Below are 14,934 nucleotides of genomic sequence, written 5' to 3' on the forward strand. Positions count from 1 at the left end.
CAAGGGAGGATCCAAGGGCCAGTGGTTTTTCCTGGTTCTTTACTATTGGATTGAAGAGGTCTCCGTTAGAACAGGCATGCCACTTTAGTTTGGATTTCCCAAGCCTCTAATAACATGCATTGTACTAAAAGGACGCTCAGTATATGCTTTTTCTATGACTAATAATATCTGTGGTATTTGTTAAGTTCTTATTAAGTGCTGGGCACTGTTCTAAGTGGTGGGGTAGACAAAATCTCTGTCCTACCTGGGTCCCACAGTCGTAATCCTATTTTACAGATGAGGTAACTGAGGTACAGAGAAGTTAAGTGACTTTCCCCAGGTCACAAAAGCAGACACTTGGCAGAGCCAGGATTAGAACCCATGTCCTCTGACTCCCAGGCTCGTACTCTTTCAAGTAGGTCATGCTGCTTCTGCTACTACTCCATGGTAAAACTGTAGATACATAGAGTAGTCCTGGTAAAAGTGCAGATGGGGAAGTTAGATTTAAGAAAACATATTGGTTTCTTTTGAATTCTAACATGACGGTGTTAACGGTGATCACTATCTATGGGCCAGGGAAGGGCTGAAAAGATCCGTGCCCAAAATATCAACCATTAGAGCATCAAAAACATTTGTTTAGTGTTCCAGTATGCAAAGTTCCTATCTTTCTCTTATAAAGCTCTCTTTCCAACCTGATGTTTGAGTTCTTTCTATTCCCTAATTCTCTCTCATTTCCCCACCCGCTTCAGCACTTGGGGCTCACCTACTCCTTAGAAACTTTCGTGCACAATTCAGTAGCACTTGTATACAAATACTCTGCTGCTAAACTCTTAGGTACTAGAGGATAGATTTAATAACGTGATTATATTTTCCCAGATTCTTAGTCCAGTGCTCAGCACAGATAAAATGCTCAATAAATACTATTGATTTCAGATTGAGATGGTCATAGAACAAGGAGTCCAGCACCTTCAAGCTAAAGAAACTTTGGGAAACAATGGGAAACACCCCAACATAAAGTTGGTAAATACCAAGTACAAGGAAAACCTTGGTTCAGATTGGGAGGGATTGCTCAGGAATTTAGATCTGGTTCCCTTTCTTTTTGGAAGAGATTGGGAAATTTGACCTCAGCCGAGGCAAGCAAGGCAGAGAGTATTGCAACTTTAAAAACCAAAAAGTCTTGGTAGGAGCTGTAACAGCCTCTTAAGTCATTTGTTTTATTTTATTTTTAATCCAACTGCCCAATAGTTAGTTGCATTTCTGTAATCTTTCAACCACATGTAAACTAAAAACAGGAACTAGGCTGCCTGCACCAATATCTACCATCTCTCTGCTTTGGTAAACAGACTAAATGTGGCAGAAGGAGGTGCCTGAGAAAGGATTTGAAGCAAGAGATTTAAATAACCCTGAGTTTGATTTTGTAAAATGCACATTTTCTCATTAATCTTTTTTCTGCATTATGGTTGACCAGCACAACAAATGGATGGATTCATTCTACATTCTGCCTCCCTCTCCTTGCAAAACATAGGTATCATCTATATGACATAAGGCTGTGAACATAATTGGAAGTGTCTCATGGAACTTGGGTACCAACTAATTCTAACCTCTTAAATTTTGAACCTCACCTCTCCTATCTGGATTTGCTTGAGATTAGACAGTTAGAACCCTAAAGAAGAGAGAGAGAGGGAGAGAGAGAAATATATAGAGAAAAATAGAGACAGAGAGAATGAGAGAGAGAGAGAGAGGAAGAGAAGATACTGGGAAATAATTGTGGTGTTTGCAAAGCGCACAGGCTGTCCTAAATGTTGAAGTAAAGACAAGATAAAACAGTTCAGACAAGTTCCTGTCCCACGTGGGGCTCACAGTCTAAGCAGGAGGGAGAACAGGTAGTGTATTCCCATTTTACAGATAAGGAAACTGAGATCCAAAGGAGTTTAGTAACTTGCCCAGGATCCTGCAGCAGGCAAGTGGCAGACCCAGTATTAGAATCCAAGTATCTTGACTACCACCACTGTGCTCTTTCCACTAGGCTTCGCTTTTTCCTCTGAGATGCTCCTATATTTAAACTCAGGTTACAGCTAGAAGAATATGGATCGATATGCCCAACCAGCAGCAAGCACTTCGACATGGAATTGGCCCCCATTCTGGGGCATCTTTTCTGCTCCAAGTTGTAGAGATCCCCAGTGGACTCGAAAGCTGTTCCAAGCTAACCAAACATTTTGATACTATTATTACATCTATTACTACTATTTGTTAACCACTTACTATGTGCCATGCACAGTTCTAAACCTTGAGATAATTATAAGATAATCCTGTAGGACATTGATCCTGTCCTGAATTGGGCTCACACTCTAAGGAACCACTGATTTTGTTGGGAATTCTCTCTTGACCACCCTAACACTCATCCATTTCCCTTCCATTCAACCATTTTCATTAGGAAATGTCTAATTTACCTAGGAACGGAAACTTGCTTCGTACTTTTCACACATTTTAAAGAAAATATTTTAAATCCTATGCATTTTTTTGCATTAGCAACTCTGGCAATGCTTCTTCATTTTGTGGGATGAGCTGTTTGCTTCACAAACTACAAAATGGTTAAAGTCAGGTAAGTCCATGTGGGCTTGAAACAGCATGGACTACTGGAGAGAACACAAACCTGAGTCAGAAGGTCCTGGGTTCTAATCCCAGATCCACCTCTTGTGTGCTGTGTGACAAATCATTTAGGCAAGTCACTTCACTTCTCTGGGCCTCAGTTCCCTTATCTGTAAAATAGGGATTAAGGCTCTGAGACCCATTTGGGACAGGGACTGTGTTCAACCCAATTAGGGTGTATTCACCCCAGGGCTCAGTAAAGTGCCTGGCATAGAGTAAATAACTAACAAAACCACATTATTGCTATTTATTATTATTAGCACTGTTACTATTATTACGTGGGAAAGTAAATCAAGCTGAAAGCAGGACTCTGATTGGAGGCTTTTCAAATACTGAAGCAGGTTTCAAGGATAGCTTCAAGTAAATTGGATTTTACTTTCTGAGTCGAATTTCAAAGTCAGATAAGTGAACATAAATTTGTCCATCCGAGTCCCTTTCTTTCCTTCAACACTGCATAATTGTCACTGTCTCCTCAAGACAAGAAGTGAGCTGGAAACAAAGGTGTGTTGGAGGCTAGAGCTGAAGGTCTGAATAGAAGTTTCAGTTCAACCCCTACAGCCCCAATCTGGGGGAACCAGGGGCTTTGGTGTCTCTCTCTCTCTCTCTTATTCATTCATCCAATTATATTTATTGAACACTTACTGTGTATAGAACACTGTACTAAACACTTGGAGAGAACAATAAATGGACAATTCCCTGCCCACAATGAGCTTCAGCCTAGAGGAAGCTGCACTCAGGTGGGAAAAGTCTTCCTCTCTAGAGGTAATCAATCAATCAATCAATCATATTTATTGAGCAGTGTGAAGACTACTGTTCTAAGCACTTGGGAGAGTTCAATCTATCAGAGTTGGTAGACACCCTTCGGACAGTGAGATTTTACAGTCTAGTGGGGGACTCTAGAGATAAATGCAGATTTAGGACAGTTTTACATCTGCCTCTGTCTGGGCCTGCTTCCACAGCATTGAACCAGACTGCCCAGGTCCTTCGTTAAGGGCAGGCATGAAAGCAAGGAGGAAGAGAAGGCATGACTTCTTTCCAGGGTGTTTTTGACTTCTTGTTAAGGTTTCCTCTTTTAGCCACTTCTTGCAAAATCGACTGCCCTTTCTGCTTCTGATGCCTGATTGTGGTTTTGTTTCTGTTGCTGGCTCCTATTTGGGTGGGAACTCACTGGGCGATTGTGGAGAGAGAGGTGGGAGGTAGCCCTTCTTTGACCCAAGTGAAGGGGGCTGGTGGGCTGGAACATGGCTAGTGGGACCCTCTCAAGGGCTGGACAGGAAAGTCCCAGCAAGGGTCTTGAGAACAGGGAAGAGTTGATCCTTGGCTGGATGGTGTCTTGTAGACTGTAAGGTCACTGTGGGCAGGGAATGTGTCTATTTTGATATTTTACTCTCTCAAGAGCATAGTACAGTGCTCTGCACACAGAAAGCATTCAATAAATATGATTGAATATATGGGAGCATCTGAAAGCCACTCGGCTAATCTAAATCAGAGCTAGTGTTTTCTTTGTCCCATGAAAATTTTCCAGCACCTTGGGTGCCTAAGACTTGGATCCTGGAACAGCTGTTCCAATTTGCCAGTCCTGGTTCTGGAAACACAAAAACAAATTCCCTCTTCCTCATTTCAATCTTGGCCTCGCTCAGAGTTCCAGCTACTGACTTCCCGGAGAGTGCATTCAGGAAGTTCTCAATAAATACAATTGAATGAATGAATGAATGAATGAGTGCTTCCACATGACTGTTAGATTTATTAAAAGTTCCCTCATGAGTTCTGCTCTGCTGGGTGAGAGTGCAGCCACATTCTCATAATAATAATAAAACTTGTTAAGCATTTACTGTGTGCCAAGCACTATTCTAAGCACTAGGGTAGCTATAAATTAATCAGATTGGACATAGTCCCTGTCCCACAGGGAGCTTACACTTTTCATCCTCCTTTTACTGATGAGATAACTGAGGCCCAGGGAAATTAAGTGATTTTCCCAAGGTTACATAGCAGACAAGTGGCATAGTCGGGATTAGAACCCAGATCTTTCTGACTTCCACACCCCTGCTCTCTCCTTCTCTATGCTCTGCTCACTGCTCACTGCTCTCTGTTCACTACTCTATGAGGAGCAATGTGGCCTAGTGAAAACAGCACAGGTCTGGAAATCAGAGGATCTGGATTCTAATCCCAGGTCTTCCAGTTGACAGCTATGTGACCTTGGGTAAGTCACTTAACTTCTCTGTGCCTCAGTTTCCTCAACTGTAAAATATAGGGTCAATTCCTATACTCCATTCAACTTAGACCATGGAGCCCAATGTGGGACAGGCACTGTGTCTGACCTGATTAATTTGTATCTCCCACAGTGCTTAGAACACTGCTTGGCACATAGTAAGTGCTTAACAAATACAATGACAATAATATGCTCCTTTCTCACTAGGAGCAGTGGCAAACAGATTATTCATTCATTCAATCATATTTATTGAGCATTTACTATGTGCAGAGCACTGTACTAAGCACTGGAATGTACAATTTGGGAACAGATAGAGACAATCCCTACCCAACAACGGGTTCACAGTCTAGAAGACTGTTATGGGCTGGCCCAGGGCCATTATCCTTTGTTGTTTTAATCGGTCAAGCTTCTTGTGGGAAAGAATCATGTCCACCAACATTCTTATATTGTAATAATAATAATGTTGGTATTTGTTAAGCGCTTACTATGTGCAGAGCACTGTTCTAAGCGCTGGGGGAGATACAGGGTAATCAGATTGCCCCATGTGAGGCTCACAGTTAACCCCCATTTTACAGATGAGGTAACTGAGGCACAGAGAAGTTAAGTTACTTGCCCACAGTCACACAGCTGACAAGTGGCAGAGCCGGAAGTTGAACCCATGACCTCTGACTCCGAAGCCCAGACTCTTTCCACTGAGCCACGCTGCTTCCCCTGTACTCTCCTAAGCACTTAGTCCCTTTAGACTACAAGCTTGTCGTGGGCAGGGAATGAATCTGCTAATTCTGTTGTATTTTCACAAACGCTCAGTACAATACTCTATGTATAGTAGGCACTCATTCATTCATTCATTCATTCAGTTGTAGTTATTGAATTCTTACGGTATTAAAAGCTGGGGAAAGTGCACTATAACAATAAACAGACCCATCCACTGCCCACAACCAGCTCAATTAATACCATCGATTTATTGATCGATCGATTGATTGCTCTGCATACAATAAGCATTAATGGCAGCATGGGAAGCAGCATGGCCTAACTGATAGATCATGAGCCTGGGAGTCAGAAGGACCTGGGTTCTAATCCCAGCTCTGCCAGTTGTCTGCTGCATGAACTTGGGCAAGTCACTTCACTTCTTGGTGCCTCAGTTACCTCATTTGTAAAATGGGGATAAAGACTGTGAGCCCCTCGTGGAACAACCTGATTACCTTGTATCTACCCCAGTGCTTAGAACAGTGCTTGGCACATAGGAAGCGCTTAACAAAAACCATCATCATCATAATCACTGGTATATCGATAGATTGGAGTGAGGAGTATAGTTCCATCACTAAGGGAAGACTATCACCATGATAAAGCAAAAATAAGAGTAGGGGCGGTGCTCCTTCTCCATTATAAACTGAATCCTTTTTGTTCGGGTAGTTTCTGCGGATGGTGGATGCCTGTGCCACGTTTCTCACCGAAGCCCTTCACCCAGAAAACTGTGTCGGAATCCTGAGGTTGGCAGACACCCACTCCCTGGACCACCTGAAGAAGCAAGTTCAGGGCTACATCATCCAGAACTTCTCCCAAGTCCTGAATCACGAGGAATTCCTGGAACTTCCAGTGGACACCCTCCACCACACTCTGAAGAGTGACGATCTCTACGTGACGGAGGAGGCCCAGGTGTTTGAGATGGTGATGGGCTGGGTCCGTCATAAACCTTCGGAACGTCTCTCCCTCCTCCCCTTTGTGCTCGAGAACGTTCGTTTGCCTCTTCTGGACCCCTGGTATTTTGTGGAGACGGTTGAAGCGGACCCATTCATTAGGCAGTGCCCTGAGGTCTTCTCACTTCTACAAGAAGCAAGAATGTATCACCTTTCCGGCAACGAGGTGAGTTAAACATGGAGGATTGAAAGGCGGACATATAAGGGCCTCTTGACTGTAAACTCCTGGGAATTCATTCATTCAATAGTATTTATTTATTGAGCGCTTACTATGTGCAGAGCACTGTACTAAGCGCTTGGGATGAACAAGTCAGCAACAGATAGAGACAGTCCCTGCCGTTTGACGGGCTTACAGTCTAATCGGGGGAGACAGACAGACGAGAACAATGGCAATAAATAGAGTCAAGGGGAAGAACATCTCGTAAAAACAATGGCAACTAAATAGAATCAAGGCGCTGTACAATTCATTAACAAAATAAATAGGGTAACGAAAATATATACAGTTGAGACGAAAATATATACAGTTGAGAAGCAGTTGGGAAGCAGGGATCCAGTCTACTAATACTAGTACTCTTTTACTAACACACTGGGAAGCAGTGTAACCTGGTGGAAAGAGCATGGGCCAGGGAGTCAGAGGACCTGGGTCCTAATTCCAGCTCTGCCACTTACCTGTTGTGTGTCACTTTGGACAAGTCACTTAACTTCTCTATGCCTCCATTCCCTCATCTTCAAAATGGGGACTCAATATCTATTCTCTTTCCTATTTACACTGTGAGCCGCATGTGGAACTTGGTAATCTTATCTCTCCAGTGCTTAGTTCAGTGCTTGGCCTGTTGTAAACACTTAACAAATATTATTACTATTATTATTTTTAAACTCTTAAAATGTAGTGCTCTGTATACAATAGGAGCTCAATAAATCATCTGATGATGTTGACGATGACAAAGATGGTGATGAGGATGGTAAGAGAGTTTGGTCCTAAATCAGGCATACCTGTTGTGTGATTTTGGGCAAATCATTTAACTTTTCCAGTCTTCAGTTTCCTCATTTGTAAAATGAGGATTAAACACCTGATCTATTTTCCCCTTAGACTATGAGCTCTTTGTGGGATAGGGACTCTGTTCAACTGGAATATATTGAATCTATCCCAGCTCAGTGCTTGGCACATAGTCAGTGCATAACAAATGTTACATTGATAATAATAATAATTCTGGTATTTGTTAAGGGCTTATTGTGTGTCAGGGACTGAACTAAGTGCTGGATCACTGTATGATCATTATAACCTTCAGAAAAATTGGGATTCTTCAGGCTCTTACTGTTCCCATAAACTTCCCCTATGATTTCTGACACTGGGCAAGGTGCGCAAGGGCTGATGGAAATGGCGAGTGGCCGTAACAAGTTTTACTGGCCTCCAGATTTCTTGAACCTGCTGGCAAGCTGTTGAAGGAGAAAGGGAAAACATTCTCAAATGGCTGAAAGATGATAAATCTGTCAAAGAGATTGCTCTTTGAAAAAGCAGGGAGGGAGAATGAAAGCTAGTAATTTTCAGAACCACTCAATTCTGAGTTGAAATTTCAGGGTCAGAAAGGCAGTTTTTGTAGGCATCATCTACCCTATCATCATCTATCAGGCATTTATTGTACTATATGAAACACTCATATTCATCCTCAGCACCTTAGTAAATAGGCTTATTCAGCTGCCTAATTGATTATTTATTTTGATTACTCCATTTATAATTGATTATATTTATATCTGTCTCCCTCATTAAAGTATAAAATTCTTGAGGGCAGGAAATGTGTCATTTTCTTGTTTTGTACAAGCCTTTTGTACACTGCACTGCACCCAGTTAAATTAATATTACTAGTACTAATAATAATGTTGGTATTTGGTAAGCACTTACTATGTGCCAAGCACTGTTCTAAGCACTGGGGTAGATACAGGGTAATCAGGTTGTCCAATGTGAGACTCACAGTCTTCATCCCCATTTTACGGATGAGGGAACTGAGGCACCGAGAAGTTAAGTGACTTGCCCAAAGTCACACAGCTGACAGGTGGCAGAGGCAGGATTAGAACCTACCTGTGTCTCTGATTCCATTTCCACTCACCTTGTAAAAAAACTTAGTTCTACCCTCCCTTCCTTACCCGCCGTCTTCAACCATTTACTGGCTGATGGCTCCTTTGGTTTCTCACCTCCCACACTCCCTGTTGTGGCATTTACATGCATATCCTATGAGAAGCAGCATGGCCTAGTGGAAAGAGCACGGACCTAGGAGTTAGAGGACGTGGGTCCTAATCCCGGTGCTGCCACGTGTCTGCTCTGAGACCCTGGGCAAGTCACTTAACTTCTCTGGGTCCCAATTACCTCATCTGCAAGTGGGGATTAAGACTGTGAGTCCCAGGTGGGACAGGGATTATGTTCAACCTGATTACTTTGTATCTACCCCAGTGCTTAGAACAGTTGGCGTATAGCACTTAACAACTATCACAATTATTATTATTATACCTTTGTATTTATTTTAGTGTTAGTCTTCCCAGCCGGACTGTAAGATCCTTGAAGGCAGGTACCATGTCTACCAATTCTCTGGGACTCTCTCCAGCACTTGATACAATGCTCTGACTATAGTAGTTGCTCAATACATTCCATCTTCGCTCACATAATTATTTTCACCACATAACCCCCTGTGCTGATTTGTGAGGAGGAAATAAAAGATTTGTGAGGAGAAAATAAAAGATTATTTGTGAGGAAGAAACAAAAGATTATTTTTGTAAGTAGTGATAGTGGCACTGACCTGGATAAGAAGAATAGAAGGGTCAAAACAAGTTACTGCTGCAGGTAGAGTCTCGCTCTGGGAAGGGAGCTTCTTCTTTGAAAAGTACATGCTTGTTTCAGAGTAAGAGGAGTAAATGGATCAGAATGGATTCAAGTCATAGATGCGGGCTCATTGCAAAGGATGGAGAGTTTGGTTTTTGGAAAGGGCTCAGACAGAAGAAGATAAGATGGGGTGGTGAGTGTATTTCACTGAGTGCTTACTGTTAGCAGCACTTGGGAGAGATCAGTAGTTGTAAGAGATGCAGTCCCAATTGCCCTCTCACCTTCCTCTTCCTTCTCTCCTTTTCACCTCATTTATTTCTTCTCTTTTTTCTGCTGTTCCCCTTGTCGTCATTCTTAATTCTCTATCTCATAATCACCTTCCTGTTTTGGGGTTGCAAATACTATGTAATGTGGCCTAGAGAAGCAGCATGGCCTAATGGAGAAGCAGCTTGACTTAGTGGGTAGAGCACAGGCCCGGGAGTCTGAAGGTCATGGGTTCTAATCCCCGCTCCTCCACAAGTGTGTTGTGTGACCTTGGGCAAGTCACTTCACTTCTCTGGGCCTGAGTTAGCTCAACTGTAAAAAGGGGTTGAGGAGTGTGAGCCCCCTGTGGAACAGGGGCGGTGTCCAACCTGACTACCTTGTATCTACCCCAGTCCTTAGAACAGTGCTTGGCACATAATAAGCACTTAACAAGTACCATTATTAATAAAGGATAGAGTACAATCCCAGGAGTTAGATGGACCTGGTTTCAAATCCCAGCTCCACCATTTGTCTGCTGTGTGACCTTGGGCAAGTCATTTCACTTCCTCTGTATCTCAGTTACCTTACTGGTAAAATGGAGATTAAAATGGTGAGCCTTATTGTGGGACAGGGGCTGTGTCCAACCCAATTATCTTGTATCTATCTCAGTGCTTAGAACAGGGTCTGGCACATAGTGAGTGCTTAACAAATACCACAGTTATTATTGCTATTCAAAAAGTGGGGCAATTATGCAAGTAAATATGGTAGTTGAGGTTATTTACAAAGAATAAAACATTTAAATAAAGATGTGGGGCTAGAGGCCACCTGGATTCTGAGTGTGTGGAGGGGTGTCCTGTCATCTCCACCACTGTCGGTAGCCCCCCTACCCTCGGGAGTGGCCCCAGTACTTCCCGAGTGGGACTCCATCAGCCCCAGACCCCTGGGGGCTCTGGTCCATGGATTGTAGCTCTTCCTACTTCATGTGGATGGAGAATATTAGAGATCTAAGAAGTAGAGGGAACTTTCTGTCTGCCCCTCTTATATAGGGTTACCTCCTCGTGGGTAGGGATTATGTCTTGTTCTACTTTACTCTTCTGCATACTTGTTCCAGCACCCTGCACACAACAGTCACTCCATAAATATGTTTGATTGAATACTTCGTGTAAACGAAAGCAGTCAGTGTCAGGAGAGCTCACCTCCACCAGGAGACCTTCCCAGACTGAGCCCATCCTTTCCCTCTGCCCCTCCTCCCTCCCCATTGCCCCTACTCCTTCCCTCTGCTCTACCCCCTTCCCCTCCCCACAGCACTGTGTATATTCATATACATTATTTATTACTCTATTTTATTAATGATGTGTATATATCTATGATTCCATTTATCTATTTTGGTGGTATTGATGCCTACCTGCTTGTTTTGTTTTGCTCTCTGTCTCCCCCTTTTAGACTGTGAGCCTGTCGTTGGGCAGGGATTGTCTCTATCTGTTGCTGAATCGTACATTTTAAACACGTAGTACAGTGCTCTGCATACATTAAGCACTCAATAAATACGATTGAATGAATGAATGAATGAATGAAAGGAGAGAGTGGCCATTTTGCTATTATGAAATAAAGCTTTGGGGCGGTAGGTTTCTGTGGGTTGTTTCCAATGACACATTGTGGTGCCTCAGACCACTGACTCACCATCACAAGACCGCAGGTTTTTAATCAGTTGGTTTTGCTTTAAATGCATTTCACAGTACTGAATTGGGACTGGAATAGGGTAGGAAGCAAAATTCCCCTCTTAGCACCCCAGGTGAGTTTCATGTGGGACAGAGACTGTTTGACCTAATTAACTTGTATCTAGGCAAGCACTTAAAACAGTGCTTGGCACATAGTAAGCAATAATGATAATAATAATAATGAGGACAATAGCATCAGTGGGGGGATCGGTGACCCAACAGTGGAGCTGGGATTAGAACTAAGTCAGTCAGTCAATAGTATTTATTGAAAACTTACTGTGTGCAGAACGCTGTACTAAGCGCTGGGGAGAGTACGATATAACAATGAAGCAGACCCATTCCCTGCTCACAGTGAGCTTACAGTCTACACGGATTCAGTAACAGTTTCATCAGTGAGAAACATGGGAAAATCTGAGTTTCTAGCCAGGACCTCTGAGCGGAAGTGGGACAAATTCTGCTGACCTCTCTGAACTCAGAGTTCCTCTCTGGTTGCACAGTGTCCAGCCCGTGGGTGTTGCTGAGTGGTGGAGGAGGCTGCCACTTGCAGGCCAGGAGCCACTTAGAAACCTGGGTGGCAGAGGTTCAGCCACTTCTTCCTCTCCAACAATCCGCTGGGCTCCTCAGCACGCCAGCCTGAATAAACCTGCTCAGTGATGGGAAAGGTGCCAGTTTTCAGCTCGCCAGCGCCTCTCCTATTATAACTTAAGCACCGGAAATTTTATGTGGGCAGCCTTCAACAGGCTTGTAAAACAGAATAATAATAATAATGATAATTGTGGTATTTGTTAAACACTTACTATGTGCCAGGCACTGGTCTAAGCATTGGGGTAGGTACAAACAAATCGGGATGGACACAGTCCTTGCCCCACGTGAGGCTCACAGTCTAAATCCCCATTTTACAGATGAGGTGACTGAGGCACAGAGAAGTGAAATGACTTGCCCAAGGCCACATAGAAAACAAGTTGCAGAGCCAGGATTAGAATCCAGGTCCTTCTGACTCCTAGGTCAGTGCTCTATCTTATAGTGAAGCAGCGTGGCTCAGTGGAAAGAGCCTGGGCTTGGGAGTCAGAGGTCATGGGTTCGAATCCTGGATCTGCCACTTGTCAGCTGTATGACTGTGGGCAAGTCACTTAACTTCTCTGTGCCTCAGTTACCTTGTCTGTAAAATGGGGATTAACTGTGAGCCTCACGTGGGACAACCTGATTACCTTGTATCTACCCCAGCACTTGGAACAGTGCTCTGCATATAGTAAGGGCTTAACAAATACCAACATTATTATTATCCATTAGCCATGTTGCTTCTAAGTTGGCCCACCACCCTGGATTTCCCACTCTTATTCTCAACACTGCGAAACACACACATATCCAAGTGAATGTGAAAACACACACACACACAATCATCTTCCATTAGATTACATACCATATGGTTCTTCGAAGTCGGCTACTATAAGTGCTCTGTTCTTCTCTGTGCTTTGTCTCAGAAGTCTATGAGCAGCTGCAATGATTGCTCTGAACCGGTGGTGCCCACCTCACAGCTGAAAATGAAACCCAAGAGTGTCAGGCAGAGGTGAAAGTCAAATTAGTTCTTTAGCAACTCTATCAAAAAAAACAATGGGTTGGGAGAAAAGTCAAAATTGTTCTGTTGCATCATAAATGAGTTTTGGTTACTATATTTGCCCTCCACCATTGGAGCTAATCGAAAGCATATTTTATTTCTAGCTGAAGGTTTCTCATTCTCAGATTTCCTACGAACTGGGACTCTATCTTCTCTACATTCTGAAACTCTCTCATGTCATTTATTGCAAGGATATAAATCTAGGGAGTATTCAATAAATATTAACGATAACTATTTGTTAATCACATAGTATGCCCAAACTTTGTACTGAGCACTGGGGTAGATGCAGTGCCATCAACAGAGTCTCTGATCCACATGGAGCTCACAGGTTAAGGGGAAGGGAGAACAGATGTCCAATTCCCAATTTTCAGATGAGGAAACTGATGCACAGAGAAATTAAGTGATTTGCCTAAGGTCCCACAGTAGGCAAGTGGCGGAGGTGGAACCAGAATCCAGGTCTCTGACTCCCAGGCCTGTGCTTTTACAGGCTTTTAGTAGGTCAAGATAAGAAGTAAATCAACCACTCACCTGGATAGTTTTGATCCCATTCTTCCTGGAGGAAAGGGGGATAGTTAGGAAGACTTCTGAAAATCTCTTTCAGAAATCCCTCTCATTCAGTGACTCTCATAAATACAGTGTCCTTTAGGCAGTAACATAATCACTGTGCTATTTGTTAAGCATTTACTATGTGCCAGGCACTGTTCTAAGTGCTGGGGTGGTTATAAGAAAATCAGGTTGGACACAGTCCCTATCCCACATGAGGCTCACAGTCTTAACCCCCATTTTACAGCTGAGGTACCTGAGGCATAGAGAAATGATGTGATTTGCCCAAAGTCATAGAGCAGACATGGTATAGAGCTGGGATTAGAACCCAGGTCCTTCTTACTCCCGGACCAGAGTGCTATCCATTAGGCCACGCTGCTTCTCACCTTTGTAGTGCTCTTATCTTGTCATTTATCTTTGGTGGAGAAAGAAAATTCCTGTCAGATCTTAAACCTTTCACAAAATGAAATTTTAAGCCCCAGCTGCAGTTATAAAACTTGCAAAAGCATTAAAATCTTTTTAATGGTGAAAAAAGAAACTGAAGTAAGGAAAGCCAATGACTGAAATAGTTCCCAGACTTTAAGTGGGGTGTATATGTGAGCATGAGTCATGGAAAATGGAGCTAGTGCTCCATAAAAAATAGTTATAATGAATGTTAATAGATTTTTAGGACCATCACGTAATATTGAGGCATGTCATATTCATTTAACTTGATTACTGCTAAAAATCATGGAAACAATGAATGCCTCAGAGCAGAAGGGTAGTAATTATGGAAGAAATGAATGTTGTATACCTTCATTTCTGGGCAAAAAAAGGGACAGGGCTTTAGATGTGTGATGTTAGAGTCAAAGGAAGTTCCTAGTCCTCCATTTTACATCCCAAGTTGTCTAATATCGAGATGACTTCTGTTCTGGTTAATGTAGTGGAGAATGAATCTAATTTTGTATAGTTATGCTGGTAGACAGATATTTCAGCCTCAAACCCCACTTTTCCTTCAATCTGATTATGAGTTTTTTCTTTTGAATTGTTTGAAGAATTACCTCCATTCTTTAATTTAAATTTACCTGTACCAAATTAGTGGATCTCATAGTGGCCTTCTCAAATCTTTGCCTGTCTTCCTTCCCCTTTCCTCCCCTCAAACTCTCACCTAGTGCTGCCCTCTGACACTTTGCAACATCAGAAGTTTAGAGATCTGATGGATCCAAAACATCATTCAGTTCAACATGGTAGAGTCAGAGAAGACATTGGAGCATACACATCTTTATGAATAGACTTCTTTTTCCTGTCTCCACTAAAAGTAAATAATTGTAGAGTCTGGCTTCCCCCATTAGTCTGTAAGCTCTTTGAAAGGAGGGGAATACTCTCCTCCGCACTTAATACAGTGTTTAAAACTAAGTAAATGCTCAATAAATACTACTGATTTATTGATGAATTGAGTGATAGCAGACGCTATCAGAAAAGACAAGGAG

The 14,934-nt window shown here is 42.7% G+C and overlaps 1 protein-coding gene across 1 annotated transcript in view; it reads left to right on the forward strand.

The window, feature by feature from the left end:
• Window positions 1-14,934, forward strand: part of KLHL6 (kelch like family member 6) — a 51,303-nt gene that overhangs the window by 22,430 nt on the left and 13,939 nt on the right. The window contains exon 3 of the mRNA XM_029069774.2: window positions 6,251-6,700. Within this exon, the coding sequence (XP_028925607.1) occupies window positions 6,251-6,700 (450 nt within the window). The remainder of the gene's footprint in view (window positions 1-6,250; window positions 6,701-14,934) is intronic.

This window comes from Ornithorhynchus anatinus, chromosome 1 (genome assembly GCF_004115215.2).
Source record: "Ornithorhynchus anatinus isolate Pmale09 chromosome 1, mOrnAna1.pri.v4, whole genome shotgun sequence".
NCBI lineage: Eukaryota > Metazoa > Chordata > Mammalia > Monotremata > Ornithorhynchidae > Ornithorhynchus > Ornithorhynchus anatinus.